The sequence below is a fragment of the Myotis brandtii genome, unplaced genomic scaffold (genome assembly GCF_000412655.1).
Source record: "Myotis brandtii unplaced genomic scaffold, ASM41265v1 scaffold126, whole genome shotgun sequence".
NCBI lineage: Eukaryota > Metazoa > Chordata > Mammalia > Chiroptera > Vespertilionidae > Myotis > Myotis brandtii.
Window position 1 is genome coordinate 290,059 of NW_005354425.1, and position 18,649 is coordinate 308,707.

Genomic DNA, 18,649 nt, shown 5'->3' on the forward strand with positions numbered 1-18,649 from the left:
CTGTTACCTGTGTCTTCACCCTCTGCACTCCTCTGCCAGCTCCTTTCGATGTTGCATGTAAATATTCTCATCCTAAAGAAATTCACGCTTAACTGCTCTTCCTCACCAGCCTCTGCCCTGTCAAGAGGTTCGGCTCTGACAGGAAGGAGAAAGAGTTGCTCTTATTTTTTGGCTTCTGATCTCACCACACCACTGAAATGCCTCCCTCCAAGATCAGCAATTACACACTCATGGCCAATTACAGTGTGGCTTCTAAGTCTCATCTTTTTGTTTTTGTTTTTTAAATGTGGTTTTTAAAATATATTTTTGTTGATTTCAGAGAGGAAGGGAGAGGGGGAGATGAGAGGGGGGGGGAGATATGATGAGAATCATTGATCGGCTGCCTCCTAAATGCCCCCTACTGAGGATCAAACCTGCAAGCCTGGCATGTGCCCTGACCGGAAATCAAACCATGACCTACTGGTTCATAGGTTGATGCTCAACCACCGAGTCATGCTGGCTGGGCTTAAATATGTTTTTATTGTGTGTGTGTTTTTTAAGAGAGAAAGGAAGGAAGAGGGAGAGAGAGATTGAAACACAGATGAGATAGAGACATCAACATGAGAAACATCAACATGAGAGAGAAACATCAACATGGATCGGCTGCCTCCTGCACACCCCCTGCTGGGGATTGAGCCCGAAACCTGGGCATGTGCCCTGACTGGCAATTGAACCAGTGATCTGTTGGTGCATGGTCTGACACTCAACCACTGAGCCACACCTGCCGGGCTAAGTCCCATCTTTTTTAATCTCATTGTATGAAATTCCTTCGTTGCCTCCTTCCGAAGTTCTCTCTGCCTTTGGCTTTTCTAACACTGGTCTGGCTGGTTTTATTCCTATCGCTCTTGCTACTCCTTTTCAGCTTCATCAGCAGGTTCATTTTCTTCAGCTTACTCCTTTAAATGTTGTGCCCCAGGATTCTTTCGTAGGGTCTCTGCTCCTTTCATCTCTATTCTCTTTGCAGCTGGTTATTTCTCCTCTCACAGCCCTAATTACCACCCAGAAATAGATGAATCCCAAGCTAAAATCCTATGTTTGAGCTCCAAACCCATAGAGCTAACTGCATACTGGATGTTTTCACTCAGATGTTCCATAGGTGGCATACTTGAAACGCGGGCTGTCTAAAATTCAAGTCAACTTCTCCCCTCTTAACCATACTTCTTCTCCAGTGTTCCCTGTCGCAGCTCACAGTACCACCATTCACCTGGTTGCCCGAGCCAAAAACCGAAATAAATATTGAGTCCTCCCAAGTCCTGGGAGTTCTGCTTCCCTTATTGTTCCTTCAGGTCCCTCACGTCCTCACCAACTCTTAACATTAAGAGCCTGTCATTTCTTACTTGGATTGTTGGAAAGTCTGTCCTTTATGCAACAGCCAGAGTGTTCTTTCTCATTTTCAAGTTGGGTCAAGTCAGTCCTCCGACTTAAAACCTTACAGTGTAGATAAATGTCCCAGTCTAATATGGCCTCCAACGCTTGCTCTCTTGCCAGACTCAGGGACTTCATATCCCACCACTCCACAGCTCACACTAGATTCTCCAGCCATGTGGAACTAGGCCTGGCTCCCCGAGTATGCCAGTCTCTCTCCACATGTGCCTTTGCACATGCCGCTCTCTTCAGAGCACACTTCCTTCTTTTTCACCAGGCTAACTCCTATTTTTTTTAAACTAAGCCCAGGCTGGGGGCAGGGAGACGTAGCCCAGGCATCTCCCACTAGACTGTAAGCTCTTTGATGGCAGGTACTGTGGCTGTTGGCTCTAGATGTTGAGTGACTAGTATTCATGTCACTCAATCCCGTGTCTAGCACGTATTGGGGTTTCATCAAGTGTGTATTGCAATAGTTCATTAATGTGGTCAGTTTCAGAGCCAGGACCTGCCAGCAAAGTGGAATAGGAGGGCCCCAGAGTGAAAGACAAAAGACCCAGCTTCCAGTCCCAGTTGTACCTCTAACTAGCTGTGTGGTCTTGAGCAAGTCTCTTCACCTCTCTGGGCCTGTTTCCTCACCTGTAAAATGAGAGTATAGAGGCAGATGTTCTAAGTGACTCCCAGTTCTAAATATCTCTCCAGTTCACCAGGACTGCCCCATTACCCTCAAGCTGCCCTGCGATTCTGCTGTCACATGCTAAGTCAGCTGCCCACAGCTTTGTGGTTCTGTGTTTGCACCTCTCCCAAAATCAGGGAGGGGAGGATGGGGGAACCCAGGGAGGATCATTGGAGTCAGTTTCCATCCAATAGGAGCTATTCCAAAGGCAGGAGAATTAACCTATGTTCCCAGTTTGCAGGAGACGTATGAGGCCAAAAGGAATGAGTTCCTAGGGGAGCTCCAGAAAAAAGAAGAGGAGATGAGACAGATGTTCGTCCAGAGAGTCAAAGAGAAAGAAGCTGAACTCAAAGAGGCAGAGAAAGAGGTAAATGGGAGCCTCGGTGTTAGGCAGGAAGGGAAAGGAAGCTGAGCTTGGGCATGGCAAGAGCTTCTGCCCTGAGAGCACAGCCAGCCAGAGCCTTGCAGCCTCCAGGAAGAAATGGGGCACAACATCTGTAGCCTTGCTTCGGCTGGCACAGAGGGAGCTGCGAGGGATCTTTGTCTTCTTGATCCCTCATTCTCCAAGACCAGGATGTTGTCTCATTCCGTGTTACTTAGTTCTCTAGAGCAGCACTGTCCATATGGTAGCCACTAGCCACATGTGGCTATTTAAACTGAAATTAATTAAAAATAAACAAGTTTAAAACTCATTTCCTCAGTCACCTTAGCCACATTTCAAATGCTCAATCTCATGTGACTAGTGGCTATCGTATTTGACAGCACAGATAGAGAACATTTCTATTGCCACAGAAAGTTCTATTGCGCAGCAGTGCTCCAGAGTCAAGACCTTGCCCTAGCTGGTTTGGGTCAGTGGTTAGAGCATTGGCCTGTGGACTGAAGGGTCTCAGTTTCGATTCGCATCAAGGGCACATACCTTGGTTGCAGGCTCAATGCCCGCCCCGGTCAGGCATGTGCGGGAGACAACAAATCGATGTGTCTCTCTCTCAAATCAATGTTTCTCTCTGTCTTTCCCCCTCCCTTCCACTCTCTAAAAAAATCAAAGGGAAAAATATCCTTGGGTGAGGATTAACAACAACAAAAGACCTCACATAGCCCCTTGAGGTCAGGTGCAAACTGATTCTTGGCTGTCCTGCCCAACCCAACTGCTCTCTGACGGCCATGGTGAAAGATGGTCCCAGGCAATCCTGGGTACCTTGTTGAAACCTAAAACAGTAACAGCTGGGCACTTCCTGAGTCATTTGGATATTCTGTTCCATTTCATGGTGGCATTAAAGAAACATCTGTGCGTATCTAGAGAGTTTGTAAACTAAGGTTTGATGGTCCCCCTGGGGTTTCCATTACTGAAGCCGTGCCTAATAGAGTGCAGTTGGTCCTACAACTATTGCCTTGTATTCCAGGTCCCCCTCCCAGTTCACCCACTGCTGCCTGATTAAAGTGGCCTCAGCTACAGTTTTGGTGACTTTAACAACTGCTTCACTCTCTGGGCCTCGGAGCCCATGATGAAGGGAAGCACTTAATTACTGCCCAAGTATCTTTCCCTGTAGTCTGCTGTGACTCTCTAGGGCAGGGGTCCTCAAACCTTTTAAACAGGGGCCAGTTCACTGTCCCTCAGACCGTTGGAGGGCCGGACTATAGTTTTAAAAAAAACTATGAACAAATTCCTATGCACACTGCACATATCTTATTTTGAAGTAAAAAAACAAAACGGGAACAAATACAATATTTGTATTTGCATGTGGCCCGCGGGCCGTAGTTTGAGGACCCCTGCTCTAGGGTTATCACCAAAACCCAGGACAAGGCTGTTGATTTTACTTCAATTTCACTTTTCAAAAGAAAAATCACCCAGTACTTTTAGGAGGAGGGGTAAGGGAACCTCAAAGAGAAATGAATGAAAAGCCAAAGGACAAAAGCCAAGTTAAAGCAACTGACTGGCAGAGCTTCTATCCCCCTACCCCAAATGACTAATAAAAGCTGGCTTACCCTGTGAATCTGTCACCCACCATCCCTTACCAAGTGACAGTCCCAAATACCTTCTTCATGGTGTGCTGCAAGTGCTACAGAATCCCAACATCTGGATCCTCAAAAGAAAGTGAAATTATGCTTGGTCTGCTCTACTATTCAGGGTAGTATCACATACCACTTCTACCTATTTTGTAAATATATAGTTTTATTGATTTCAGAGAGGAAGGGAGAGGTAGAAACACCAATGATGAGACAGAGTCATTGATCAGCTGCCTCCTGCGCGCCCCCTACCAGGGATCGAGCCTGCAATGCAGGCATGTGCCCTAACCCGGAATCGAACCATGACCTCCTGGTTCACTGGTTGACCTCAACTACTGAGCCACACTGGCAGGGCCCCACTTCTACCTCTTGATCCACTGACCACAACAGCATGCCAGAATATTCTTACTGGTCTCTGGCTCTATTCAGGGCTAGTTAAGCCTCTCCTTGGTCAAGGCTGAGGTCTCCACACTCATGCCATGTTATAAAACTTAAAAAAATCTCCTTTCATGTCCAAGAACAAGTGCTTCCTTTGTTGTTGTTTTTTTTGGTTAATCCTCACCTGAGTATATTTTTCCATTTATTTTTAGAGAAAGTAGAAGGGAGGGGGAGAGACAGAGAGAGAGAAACATCCATGTGAGAGAGACCGGCCGTGGATCAAGCCTGCAACCGAGAAACATGCCCTTGAATGGAATAGAATCTGTGAGCCTTCTGTCCTTGGGCTGATGCTCTACCGGGACCTTTCAGTCCACAGGCTAACGCTCTATCCACTGAGCCAAACTGGCTAGGGCCAAGTACTTCCTTTGAACAGCTTTGGCATTGCTTCAGTTTGCTCTGTGCTCCATGGTGATCCTCCCTGACTGGAGGGGATAAAAAACGGCAGGACCCCTAACATGTTGGGAGACCTCACTCTATAATCCTCTATAGAATGGATGGACCTTGGTTGGGCAAATTTCTTAACTTCTGTCACCACATCAAATGCAAATAATAACAGAACTTACCTCATAGGAATGTTGTGATGATTAAATGAGTTAATACATATAAAGTGCTTAAAAAAGTCAGTGCCTGGCCTACAATAAGCACTCAATAAATGTTATACTATTATAACTGATACTAGAGGCCCAGTGCACGGATCACCGGTGGAGTCCCTCAGCCTAGCCTGAGGGTATAAGGCTGAAACCGGCTCTCCGACATACCCCGAGGGGTTCTGGATTGTGAGAGGGCGCAGGCCAGGCCGAGGGACCCCACCGGTGCACAACTGGGCTGGGGAGGGACCGCAGGAGGGCTCCAGGCGTGTCGATTTCGCCCAGTCCCGATCGTCCAGACCCCAGCAGCAAGCTAATAACTTACTGGGAGCGTCTGCCCCCTGGTGGTCAGTGCACGTCATAGTGACTGATCGGATGGTCGAACACTTAACATATTAGGCTTTTATTATATAGGATAGGATTATTATTACTAACCATGTGTGGTGACTCTTAAATAAAATGTTTGATTAAGCAGAATGCACAGTTCCCTGATCATATTCAGGAGCAGAAATTTGGAGGTAAAACGGCAGGGGAAGGGGACTATCCAGAACATGGAGACCTTTGGTGCCATCATAGCTGTCTCTAGCAGAAATGTCTCCTGAGGTCCAGGGCTCCTGCAGGGTTGTAACCCTGCCAGTCCACTGTCGCCCTGGACTCAGCTCAGTTGGAAGCTGCTGACAGGGGACTCTCCCCAAACTCCCTGTGCTTTCTTGCCAGCTGCATGAGAAGTTTGACCGTCTGAAGAAACTACACCAGGATGAGAAGAAGAAGCTGGAGGATAAGAAGAAATCCCTGGATGATGAAGTGAACGCTTTCAAACAGAGAAAGTCGGCAGCCGAGCTGCTCCAGTCCCAGGGCTCCCAGGCTGGAGGCTCACAGACTCTGAAAAGGGACAAAGAGAAGAAAAAGTAAGTGGGAGGTTGCTCTGGGGTGGTGGCTTCTCTCTGCTCCTCAGGGCGGGACCTGGAGGCTGAGGGGTCTGAAGGATGGGGAGCAGAGAGAGGTGAGCTGTGGGCTGTCAGACCAGTTTTGGTGCCTATAACTGGTCTCCGTGTTCCCACGCAATTTTCGGATTTCCTGAATTTGGGCAATTGAGAGTAGGTCCCAGAAGCCCAGCCCGCTCTGTTTGGCCTTCTTAGGAAAGTCCTGCAAAGTCAGGTAGGAGGAGAGGGAAGGAAAAGAGAGGAAAAGCAAAAGGAATGTGAGAGAGTAGAAAGAAGAAGGGTGGAAACAATGAACACTGCAAAGTTGTAAGAAAGAGATAAACAAAAAGGAAGGCAGATAGAGGGTAGTGGGAGAGAGAGTCTGAGAGGTTGGAACCAATTGGGCTCCCAGGCGTGCTCGCTCACTGGCTCACCCCATATCTGAGGTGAACGCTCCGTGCCTGCAGGCCAACCCTCTCTCTGCCTCAGTTCTCACTAGCTGCAGCCAGCAGAGTTTAACTGCTATTGCTGAAGGCTGTAGCCCAGTTCTGATTTCTCACCCCTTTGCTGTCCATCCTGTTGACTGCTTAGCTGTTCCTGGCCTGGGGCACAACTAAGAACTTGGTGGGGAGCCTTTAGACGTTAGTATATTCTAGGTGCCCCATCCTCAAACTGGGGAATGATTTTACAATCTCTCTCTCTCTCCCCTGGTATTTAGTAAGGCAGGATAGCATGGGCTCTTGGTTACCATGTGGGCCAATTATCCTGACCCAACCCATTCCTCATCCCAGAACCAGAGAAGAGAAAAGCATTTCTGACAGGACCTATACAACAGCAGGAAAAACCCCAGTGGTCCCTTGGGCTCTGAAGTTGTTTGTGCAGTGTGACTAGGGAACCCCTGGTTAGGCAATGTCCTTATTAAAGAGGCCTGAGGATCTGAAAGATGTCCATGGTCGTTGCCCTCTGTTCTTAGCCACTTGTTCCTGGTCCAACTATTGGATTTTTTTTTTTTACAAAATATAATTTTATTGATTTTTTTTTTAGAGTGAGAGGAAGGGAGAGGGAGAGAGAAACATAGATGTGAGGGAGAAACATCAATCAGGTGCCTCTTGTACATGCCCGGGCCAGAAAATGAACCCACAACTTGGGTATGTGCCCTGACTGGGAATCGAACCTGCAACCCTTTTGGTACACGGGACGATGCTCCAACCAACTGAGCCACATTGGCCAGGGCTCAACTATTGGATATTTGCCAGGAGGAAACATCTTCCTTTCCTCGGTGCCTGGCTCATCACTTAGGAATAAAACTAATTTTTGTACAGTATTAAAATATATTTGAAGACACTCAGTTTTCCAGTTTGATTATTCATTATTCTTAATATAATTTGAACATTTTCACCAATCAGTCTAAAGATTTTTATTAGTGAACCATAACACTGCATGTCAAATTCATTGACTAATGAACTCTTTTTGGTATTACTTAATGGATAAAGTTCAACTAGCCAGAAAAGAAGCCTCTTTGGAAACACTGCATATTAACTGATCAGTCACGGTATGTCAGTTGCACCAGCAGGCATGGATTCCTATTTTTAAGATCAGAAAGGTCTAAATTTGTCTTCCAACTCTAACCTGCTGCCTTCATAGCCCTGTGGTATTTGTTAACTCGATCCCTGGGGTAGTTGCACAGCCTGCTTGTAGGAATTAGAAGATTCATTTGTTTGGACCCCACTGACAGACACTAAGCTCTAAATATTCTCTATTCCGGTGTTAGTAGAAGTTTATTCCAGACCAGGTTTCCCCCCAGTTGCCTCAAATTACTTGACATCCCCCCAAATTTAGGCAGAAGACCCTCTCTACAGTCTGTAGGAATATTTGGGGTTGGTGGAGGTACCCTTTTACTATTCTGAGTGAGTGGAAACCTGAACAAATAGACTGTCCTCTTTCTTCCAGATGTGTAGGTGGCCACAGGCCTGGGCTTCTTATATAATTTCTTACAGTCAGCTAACTTCTGGAAGACCCATCATGACACCTGTGTCCCTCTGGTCCATAGTGATGATGGCGGTAGTGGGGTATGAGGGTAGAAGTGATGATGATAAGCATTTCTTCTGGAGAGATGGTGATTGAATATAACAGAGTCACATATTTAAAATTTCCATTGGCTGTCCTTAAAGAGGTTAAGAGAGAGTACCGACCCCCTTCCCACCCTCCCCTCCTACTCCTCCTAATCTCCTTTGACCTCTAACTCTTCATTATTGGTGTGAACTCATAATATTTGATTTCTCCTTCAAGCTCACTCCATCTTCATCAGCTCTTAACTATTTTACAGTTAACTCTGCTGTTTGCTGCATGCTGCATGAGACCCAGGGTCCTGGTAAGCTTTATTAACTCTAAATAGAACTGGCAGTGGCTCCTAGAACACATCTCCCCAAATCCCACCCCCCAAAACACATATCCCATCATGAAAGAAGCTGCTTCATTGTCCTAGCTGGTTTCCTCTTGTGAGTTAGAATATTAAGTAGTCTGGTGTGGTTTCAAGTGTACATGTGCAGTGCTTGCCTGCCTGATTAAAAGCCGGGTATTTTCAGACTTCTGCTGCCAGAACAGCTGGGTAGCATAAGTGGGTTAATATTTGAGGTTCAGTTTTGGCCATTTTTTTCTTAAAAAGCCTTAATGATTAGTTTCAAAATTAACTAGGCTGTAGTAAGGAGGGAAACTGCTGGGTTCAGCAGCCCTGTCCTGCAATTGTCACAGTGGCACTGACCCCAGGTTGGGAATGTTCCAAACAAACGGAAACTTGCTTCTCTGTTTCCCTCTGGTGGCTATTTTATATATACTTCAGAGAGGAAGGGAGAGGGAGAGAGAATCGTTGATCAGCTGCCTCCTGCATGCCCCACAATGGGGATGGAACCCACAACCAGGTATGTGCCCTGACTGGGAATCAAACCGTGACCTCCTGGTTTCTAGGTTAATGCTTAACCACTGAGCAACACCAGCCAGGCTGGTGTCTATTTTTTATCCAAAGGGTTCAAATTCTCAAATTTCCTTTGGCTATGTAACCCCCCAAAACCATAATGAAAGTGAAGAAACTGAAGAGCTATCAGATACTATAGAAAAATTCCTTACATTTAATTCTACAAGTACCAGCTTCACGAACACCTACCTTTGATAAGATGGGTTCCTGAGGGCTGCAGGCTGTATCTACAGAAAAGGATAAAGCAGTCCCTGGCGTCATGTAATTTATAGGTTGATTATAACAATGATTAAGCACCTTCTGTCTGTACTAGATTCAGGTAGTAGGGAGGGAAAATGAATATGGTTAATTTAACCATATTAAGCTCATTACTATTTTTAAACTTTACCATAGAAACTTTCAAACAGGCACAAAAGAAGAGGGAGGATAGCACAGTGCAGCCCCAGGTACCCACAACCCGGCCCCCAAACAACTGTCAACACAGGGCCAATCCTGTTTCATCTATTATCCCAAACCTGCTGGATTATTATAAAGCAAAACCCACATTATTTCATCTGCAAATACATTAGCATGTATCTTTAAGAGATAATGACTCTTTAAAAAAGAAACATCATAACCACAATGTCACTATTAACATACCTACAAAATTAACAAATCATTAACATAAAATTCCTAGTCCGTGTTCAAAATACCCCAGTTGTCTCATAAATGCCTTTACATTTGGTTTGTTTGAATCAGGGAGGGAATATAAAATATTGAGAGGGCTTCTCCCCACTCAGCAATGTAGTTTATGATTTTTAAAAAATATTTTTTATTGATTTCAGAGAGGAAGGGAGAGGAAGAGATAGAAACATCAATGAGAGAGAATCATTTATTGGCGGCCTCCTGCACCCCCCCCCCCCACAGGGGATTGAGCCCGCAACCCGGGCATGTGCCCTTGATCAGAATTGAACCTGGGACCCTTCAGTCCGCAGGCCAATGCTCTATCCACTGAGCCAAACCAGTTTATGATTTAAATGGAGAGCCTGCCGTTCATCACCAAATAGTGCTACAGCTATTGCACTGGGGACTTTGAGCAGCTAGCAAAACATCCTATTTTCAAGCAAGTTCCAAAGAGGAAGTCCATAGAGGCTTCTGAAACATAAGCCCCATGAAATTGGGCCAAAGGAAACAACCCTAAAAGAACAATGAAAAGATTTATTGTCTGGCTTAAAGGCAAGTCTTTAGAGCCCCTGTTAGTTGACTGGAATTAAACAGCAGGTTTCCATTAAGGAAGACTATCACATCCTAGAGCAGTGGTTCTCAACCTTGGCTGCACATTAGAATCACCTGGGAATCTTTTTAAAATCCTGATTTCTGGGCCTCATCCTCCAGAAATTCTGTTTCTTTGTTATGGGGTGGGGCCACAACATTAGTAACAAAGAAACAGAATTTCTGGAGGATGAGGCCCAGAAATCAGGATTTTAAAAAGATTCCCAGGTGATTCTAATGTGCAGCCAAGGTTGAGAACCACTGTCCTAGAGTGTCTGTCCTCTGCTGTGGTCCCAGTGCCTTGCAAAGGGTCTGACACCTGTAGAAGCTCAGTTCACGTGTATCTTCTATGTTCCCCATTGTCAATGTGGAGAGTAGAAAATATGTATTCTGGTAAATTAGCTTTCAGTTAATGGAACTGAATTGTGGTTTAACACAGTTTGGTTCAGGTTTCCCTGAGTGAACCATTGTTAGTGGCCATTACTAAAATGAATTCTGGCAAAACTATAATTAAAGCCTTACTTTATAGGTGAGAGGCAATTTAGCAAACAGCGGGAACAGCCAACCTCAACCCAAGTAGGTTGTTTCTTTCTGGCAGGCTTCTCCCCAGAAGACCACAAAAGCAGTTCCAAACCAAATAGGGGAGAGAGGTCTTGACTCCCTGGGATCTGAAAGCAGCAAAGGCAGCCTGTCCCCTCCCCAGAGCCCTCATTCATGGGGTGGATCACAAGTCTACCTCTCGTTAACTGAGTGAGGCTTACTGTTCCTCACTGATCTTGAAATTGCTTGAGGCACTACTTGTAGCTGGAAACGGTAAAGTCGGAAACTGTAATAGAAAATAACTCCTGTGACCTGTACACAGTTGTGATACTATATCTGAATGGTTACTGGCCCTTGACTCTTGGGGGTACACAGTAGAGGGAAGAGTGTACGTGTATCAAAATATGTCAGCCTTCCTGTGAAGCAGAAAATAGGCTGTTGCTGCGTAGTTTAGGTTTCCCTTCCCCTAGGAATTAGGCAAAGGATAAAATAAGAAAGGAGCATTCATATAACATTCTAATACTTTTCAAAGTGCTTTTCCACATGATATCTCATTATCGCCTTACAACAGTCATGTAAGGTACAGAAGGAATAATCTTCCGTTGACAAAATGAGTACATGGAGGAGCAGGGAATTTAATAGACTTGACCAAGGATCACACAGTGAGTTAGTGGCAGAACTGGAACAAGAATGTAGAACTCCTACCCGGCCAGCGTGGCTCAGTGTTTGAGCATCGACATATGAACCAGGAGGTCATAGTTCAGTTACCATTCAAGACACATGCTTGGGTTGTGGGCTCAACCCCCAGTTGGGGGCGTGCAGGAGGCAGCCGATCAATGATTCTCATCATTGATGTTTCTATCTATCTCTCCCTCTCCCTTCCTCCCTGAAATCAATTTTTAAAATATTTGAAAAAACTATTTAAGAATGTAGAACTCCTAATTCTTGGTGTATATTGCTATTCCTGTGTGTGTGTGTGTGTGTGTGTGTGTGTGTGTGTGTGTGTGTGGTGTTGAGGTGTTTGGATGTATTCACTCTGAGGAAGTGACTGTACATACTCACATATGCAAATGCTTTTAACTATCCCTCCCAAATATCTAATAGTCTTTATTTAATGGAATAAATGTATTCTTCAGATAAAAAACAGGGGCTTAGATCCACAGCCAAGGCATTCTCAGGGACACTGTGGTGTGATTAAACAGCCAAGGGTTTCAGGCTCTGATTCTGGCTGCATCTTTTTCTTTGTGATCTGGGCAAGACAGTTGATTTCCTTGTGTCCCAGTCTCCTCATATGTCAAATGGGGATGGATATTACTTGCCCTGTTTATGTCACAAGGATGAAGTTTAAATTTAAAAAAGGTCAAAGTGCTATGTGAACACAAACCAATAATGGATTTCCGTAGTTCAGTTTTTCAGATAACTGTGGTCTAAACCAGACACTTCTCAAACAGCTCTTGTCCCAGGGTACCACTTAGCAGACTGGGACTGCTCCAAAGGCTACCTGAGGTGAAACCTCAACCTCCTCTGCTTTCCCTATGGGACAAGGCAATTAATAGCTGAGAGCCTGGTGCTCTATGCAGGGGCCTGCGGCCACCTGGACATTTGCTGAAGGTATTCCTGCACAAGGTGTCTGGGTGTGGGGCATTAGTCAGGACCTAGTAATTAAGAAGAGAAAGAATGTCTTCTTGAGACTCTTGGTAATTATTTTGCTAGCTAATACCACTACTGCTGCCACTCAGAGGTGTGTGTGTGGGGGTGTACGGGTGAGAAAGCATGTTCCCAGGAGCCAATGCAATATAGAACCTTAAAAACATCTAACATAGCTATATATTCTAATTTGTCTACTAGTCATCATGACAAACAGTTTTCTTCTAACCTTTGTTTGGGGTACATTAATCCACCCATTCATTAACCTACCTTCTCTTTTCATTTTCAGTTTGGGCTTCCTGTAGATGCTCTTTTCCTGCACAACAGAGCTGGGCCTCCCTATCTTTACCCCTAACACGACCGGGGGCACACAACCCGTGCCCTCTCCTCTCTTCCTGCCAAAGTTTATAGAAGCCTGAGAGTCGGAGGATGGTGTCTGGCCTCTGGTTAAGAAGCCAGCAGTTCTGTGGTTTAGAGATGCATCGTGCATCCCACTTCCCCTCCTAGTGTTCCCAGCCAGCCACTCCCCATCTCCAACTTTGCCAGAGTGTAACTTGTTCAGGGGTCCTATCTGCTACTCTCCACCGCCAGTTTCCCTGTTTGAACTCTGATGGCTGCTCGCTTCCCCGAGGTATTTGCATCCACCGTGACTGGGTAAGCACCAGTCAATAAGGCTTTCCCCCTTGGCCCCTAGTCATTGGGCTTCCCTGAGCACCTGCCACCTCCCAACACAGCCACAGTTCCTTCTCAGAGGGCTCCAGAAGGAGATCCTTTGATGCCTTTTCCTTTTGGCCTCCCAGCCCTTTCCAGTTTTGATTCACTCAAGGTGACTGTACTCAAGCTGTGTTAAAAATCCAGAATAAGTTTACACCAAGTCCCCCATACCCCCTCCCCCGAAAATGACTGCTGAAGAAAATAGCATAAATGTCCTCTCCCTATAATAACTCCGAGTACCCTACAGATGCAGAAAGGGAAATAAACCTGCATATTATTGCCAGCCTAGTGTCTTGAATGATGGGCTTAAGGAACTCTGAAGTTTCTGGGCATCGCCTCTGTAATCTCCTTTAGGGCTCCACGCCATTCCCCAATGGCAGGGCCAGTAGCAGGTATAATAACCCTTGTCATAAACTGTCAAACTGAGTGGTCAAAGAATCAATGTTTTCAGTTTTGCTTTGATGAGTCTTCCTGTCTGTTTGGTGAATGTGATGAGTTTTAATCTGTATTTTGCATGTACCCCCCACAATGAGAAGACGTGGATCTTTCAGCTGGAGAAGAGAAAAGAAGTGTTAATCCTCAGAAGGTCCCTAATTTTACCTGCAGTCTAAGGATTTGATATTTTATAAATATTCCAGTCCTAATTCCGGTCATGGCTTTGGGAAACCCTTTAAAGTAGAGAGTGCTCCACTGTCAGGCACAGTGGCCTTTGGTGTTTAGCCAGGGCGAGAGTGAGAGCTGGAGGTGAGCTGGCAATACTCTGTGGCTAACCCGCCCTTTCTCTGCCCTTCCTTTGCAGTAATCTATGGCTGTGTACTGAATAGTATTCCCGGCTACAGCTGGACTGGACTCCATTTAGCCTTTTAAGCCAAGGTTCCTATTTTAACTGACAGCTTTCCTTCGCGGTGCCAGGAAGCTGGGTCCCCTGCCCCTACCATGTACTTCCACTTCAAGCACCACCTCTTTTTTTGAGTTCTGCCTCCCAGTGTCACTGGCACTGACCATGACTTCATTTTTTTAAAAAATTTTTTGAGGGTATTTTTTTTGTTACTTTCTTTGGAAACAGTCTATCAAGGCTATGTCAAATAGTCAGGCCATTTTCGAAGAGTTGAGTATGGGAAGAGGGTTTCTATCTTCAATAATAGATAAGAGGAAGTGAAAAGTAGAAAAAGTGAAAAGCAAACATATGCACACCTTACCTTTTCTTGTTGGTTAAGCAAGAGTACAGCTTTGATATGTATTGTTTGGTGAGTCACTGATTTGTTAGTGGCCACAGGCAAAAAAGGAAGGGGTTGCTGCCAAAGCTTAAGCTAGTTTCTTGAAAAATCCAAGTCTCATGGAGCATTTTAGGAGACTCTATGCTTAGCAGTTTGAAAAAAAGAAAAGAACTTGGATACTCAGCCAGTAGCTCAGAGAGATGCTAAGTTAGGGCTGTCAAGCCCTCTGGAGAAAGGCTTATTTGCAGCTTTGATGTTTCCAGTCCAGTTTCACAGATGCTTCTGCACAAATCCCAAACTTAAAACAACCAACTGGCTTCCATCCCCTCTGGGTAATTATTTTTGTCACAAATAGAGCCTCCTCATTTGCATTTGTTTACTTGAGGCGTGAAGAGCTCTGAAAACTTCAAAAGTTTTAGAGCCATACAGCCTGAAAGACCTTCAGAGCCTAGGCAGGAATTTCGTATTAAGGGAGAAATTTTGGTCCACAAGACAGACATGACCCACTTTTTTCTTTTTTAAAAAAGATATATTTTTATTGATTTCAGAGAGGAAGGGAGAGGGAGAGAGAAATAGAAACATCAATGATGAGAGAGAATCATTGATCAGCTGCCTCCTGCACGCTCCCTACTGGGATAGAGCCTGCAACCCGGGCATGTGCCCTGACCAGCAATGGAACCACGACCTCCTGGTTCATAGGTTGATGCTCAACCACTGAGCCACGCCGGTCAGGCCCCACTTTTTTCTTAAGAGAACTGAGACCCATAGAAGTGAATGGACCTGCCAGAGGTCCCAGTGCTGTTTCTTGGTAGAGCCAGGCCAAACTCAGTGTCTCCTGACTCCAGATCCATTTCACAAAGGGCTTCAATCTGTTCATGTTCCTGGAGACGAGGTCTTTTTTTTAAAGATATTTTTATTGATTTGAGAGAGAAAGGGAGAGATAGAAACATCAATGATGAGAGAAAAACATTGATTGGCTGCCTCCTGCACGCCCCCCTCCCTCACCTGGGACCGAGCCTGCAACCCAGGCATGTGCCCTTGACTGGAATCAAACGTGGGACCCTTCAGTCTGCAGGCCAATAGCTCTATCCACTGAGCCAAACCAGCTAGGGCTGAGATCAGGTCTTTTGATGCTCAGAGAAACTGCATAGTTGCTCCTAGAGGGCCTTTGAGATTTTTTTCCCATAGAAAAATGTTCAAGGATGGATAGGTAGGGGCGCGCAAAGCTGAAGACCCCAGAGCAACTCCTGAAGGGAGTGCTTCTGCTGGCAGAAGGGGTCACCAGCACCTGTTAGCTGGTCAGCTTTCCTGGAAGTCTGGAATGGGGCCTAGGCATGCATATGTTTAACTGGTGCCCTAGATGATGCTCATAATCAAGAAAGTTTAGTAAACGAAAATCTAACCTGTGAGTGATCATAAAGCCTTTAGGAAGTCGATTAACACTTTGAAAAGAATTAAAATTGTATTTTATTGGATAGTTTTCTTTTTTTTTATTTTATGGCATTGATTGGGGTGACATTGATTAATGGTAGTTTTCTCACTGTAAGACAGAAAGGTTTTTTCCCCTTCAGTGAAAAAGCTTTCTAATTAGTAAAAGTGTTGCTGTTTTTTGTTTTTTTTTTATTACTTTTAAAATATATATATTTTTTATTTCAGAGAGGAAGGGAGAGGGAGAGAGAGACAGAAACATCAATGATGAGAGAGAATCATTGATCGGCTGCCTCCTGCACAATTGAATCGCGCCAGCAACCCAGGCATGTGCCCTGACCGGGAATCGAACTGTGACCACCTGGTTCATAGGTCGATGCTCAACCACTGAGCCACACCGGCCAGGCTGTTGCTGTTTTTTAAAAATACCCTAACTACTCTGTTTACTTCTGGTGATACAAAACCAGTCATTAAAAATGGTCTGTGCTTTTATTTTTCCATTCTGGAATGGAATGGCTCTCCTGAAAAATCCCCATGTGTGTGTGTGCACACACGCACACATACACACACACACCTCATTTCTTAAGCCAAGAAGTTTGCTTTTCCTAGCTGCAGTGCAGATCACTATTGTTTTTGTTTCCTGTTTTAATCATATGGCATTCCCATGTGGCTGTTAATATGTGCTTGTTTTTTAATTAAAACAAGAAGCTTTAAACTGGTGTGTGTTGTTCTTAAAGCCTTGTCAGCAGATTTCCGGGTGGTGATGGTCCGTCAGTGACCCCATTTCTAACCTGTCTTCTGCAAGTATAATCTGTTCTACCTCACACTGCCCCCTCCCCTCGCCTTGTCTTACTTTGAATATCCTTTTTCTTTGGCTAATTTCATGTTTTCTTTCTCTTTCTCTCTCCCTCTCCAGCTTTTTTTAATCTTGTCTTCAGCAGCTGCACTAAGTCTAAAGGAGAAGACTGCCATTATAGAAGAGTTAGGGTTCCACATTGTCTCAAACCCGAAACCAACCAACTCCCTCCCCCTCCATGCGCTTGCGCAAACATACACACACACTACACACTCAGCAAGTGTTCATGTGTCCCTGTGTCCAGGCAAGAAGCTCTCTCCTGACTTACATGGTATTTTAAACGAAAGTGTCTTGTCCTAGCCTAACAAGGCAGGAAAAGAACCGTCAGAGCTGGAGAATGGACCAAGTGTAACCTCAGAGAGACAACTGCAGGATGACTCACCCAAGTGTAAGTGACTGGGGCAGGAGACCTCAGCTGTGGGTGTGGAAGCGCTGTTCACAAGTTTTCGTTTGAGTTTCTTGTTTTTCTTTTTAAACACGAATTCTCCGGTTCAGTGGGTTGACTGTCCACAGCCACTAGTAAACATTTCTGAATGGAAGAGAAAGTCAAGTGACATTTGTATCTTCTTCAGCATTCCCAGACCTTCTGCAGACCCCCGCCAAGGGGGAAATGGATCCACTAACACTCAAAAGTAGAGGAAGAGTCCTCTACTTTTCCTTTATTAGCATGGGTTTAACTGACCGGTTGAGAAAGGAAAGATGGGAGGGGGTTTAAGCTTAGTGAGAGCAAAATTAATTCATTCAACCTTCCAAGGCTAGTTGGGGTTCTGAGAGGTTTCTGCTCAACCTGGGATCTGGCTGGAGAGCTTTGATGTTGATAAATCTGCCTTGAATTTGTTGGTTTAACTTGCATCAAAATACCATGTAAGTGTGCTCCTTCCCATATATCCCTACAACCATCACCATCCCACTGTCCGGTGTCTCTTGAGAGAGTCTCTTTGCATGTTTTCCAGAATCTGTGTTTGTTTTTCCTTTCTTTTCCTTTGTTCTTTTTGCTCAACGGTGTGACCATTCACTGCCCCTCTGGGGCTTTCATTCGCCAGGAGAAACATCCCCAAACCAGCACTGTTTAGCTTGATACCTTTCTAATGTCCATGTCAATTTTCAATAAAATTCAAAGAAATGCTCAATGGCTGTGTGATCTGATATTAAACCATTAGATGATTCGACCCATCATGGTTTGCCTTAGGAGTGGGTGGCTGCCTTCCAAGTGGATGATTTGAAGGGCACAGGGAGGCACCATAAGCCCATATGCAACCTTCCTAGGTGGGCTGCTGTGCCCCCTCCTTCCTCTATTTGAGCTAGAAATTCCCACAGTGGGGTGGGATGGGGTAGATAGGAAGTCCTCTACTTTTCCTTTATTAGCATATATTTATCTGACCCCTTGAGCTCCTTATCATCTAGGATAACAGAGGGAGGAAGTGGAGTGCCAGATCCTACAAAACAAGATTCTCTTATTTAATCCTGTGATGTGAGCATCCCCAAAATTCATGCATATGGCTGTTCTTTATGACCCAAAAGATAGCAAGCAGTATTTTGTGTCTTGGATCCACCAGGGAGGGAAAGCTTCCGTCCTCAGTCCCCACTCCTAGCATTAAAGTGGGCAAGAGGGACCGTGGTCAGTTTTCATAAATGCTTGCAAGTGTGGGGTTTCCTTTCCCTGGCTCCATATCCTGGATGGCCAGATACTGGGGTCAGGAGAGTGGTCCATATCCTCTTGGTGCCCAGGCCTGAAGGAAGCGACACTGGCCTGCGTCTGCATAGTTTGCACACTAGAGGGCAGCCGAGTGAGACAACACTAGCCTCTGACGTCACTGAGTAGCTGCAGGCATTGAGGTGTGGAAAAATACAGGCTCTGCAGCCAGACAGCCTTGCTAGCGTGTGTGCTATGGGAAAATTGTGTTAAAAACTTCCCTGCAAAAGGAGACTATCAGCAACTCCATTGCAGGATGATCATGAAGGCTACATGAACTCATGTAAATTAAAGACCCAGGTG

At 45.2% G+C, this 18,649-nt stretch overlaps 1 protein-coding gene across 5 annotated transcripts in view; it reads left to right on the forward strand.

The window, feature by feature from the left end:
* SEPT6 (septin 6) overlaps window positions 1-17,783 on the forward strand; it is a 74,165-nt gene extending 56,382 nt beyond the window's left edge. Inside the window, exons 8-11 of one of the 5 annotated variants that reach the window (XM_005859435.2) lie at window positions 2,312-2,444; window positions 5,824-6,014; window positions 8,356-8,400; window positions 12,728-14,177. In XM_005859435.2, coding sequence (XP_005859497.1) covers window positions 2,312-2,444; window positions 5,824-6,014; window positions 8,356-8,359 — 328 coding nt within the window. In that variant the 3' untranslated portion in view covers window positions 8,360-8,400; window positions 12,728-14,177. Of the gene's footprint in view, window positions 1-2,311; window positions 2,445-5,823; window positions 6,015-8,355; window positions 8,401-12,727; window positions 14,178-16,713 lie in introns of those variants that run through there. The other 4 variants (XM_005859436.2, XM_014534180.1, XM_005859433.2 and 1 more) reach the window with 4 other exon arrangements.
* The last annotated feature ends 866 nt before the right edge of the window (window positions 17,784-18,649 follow it).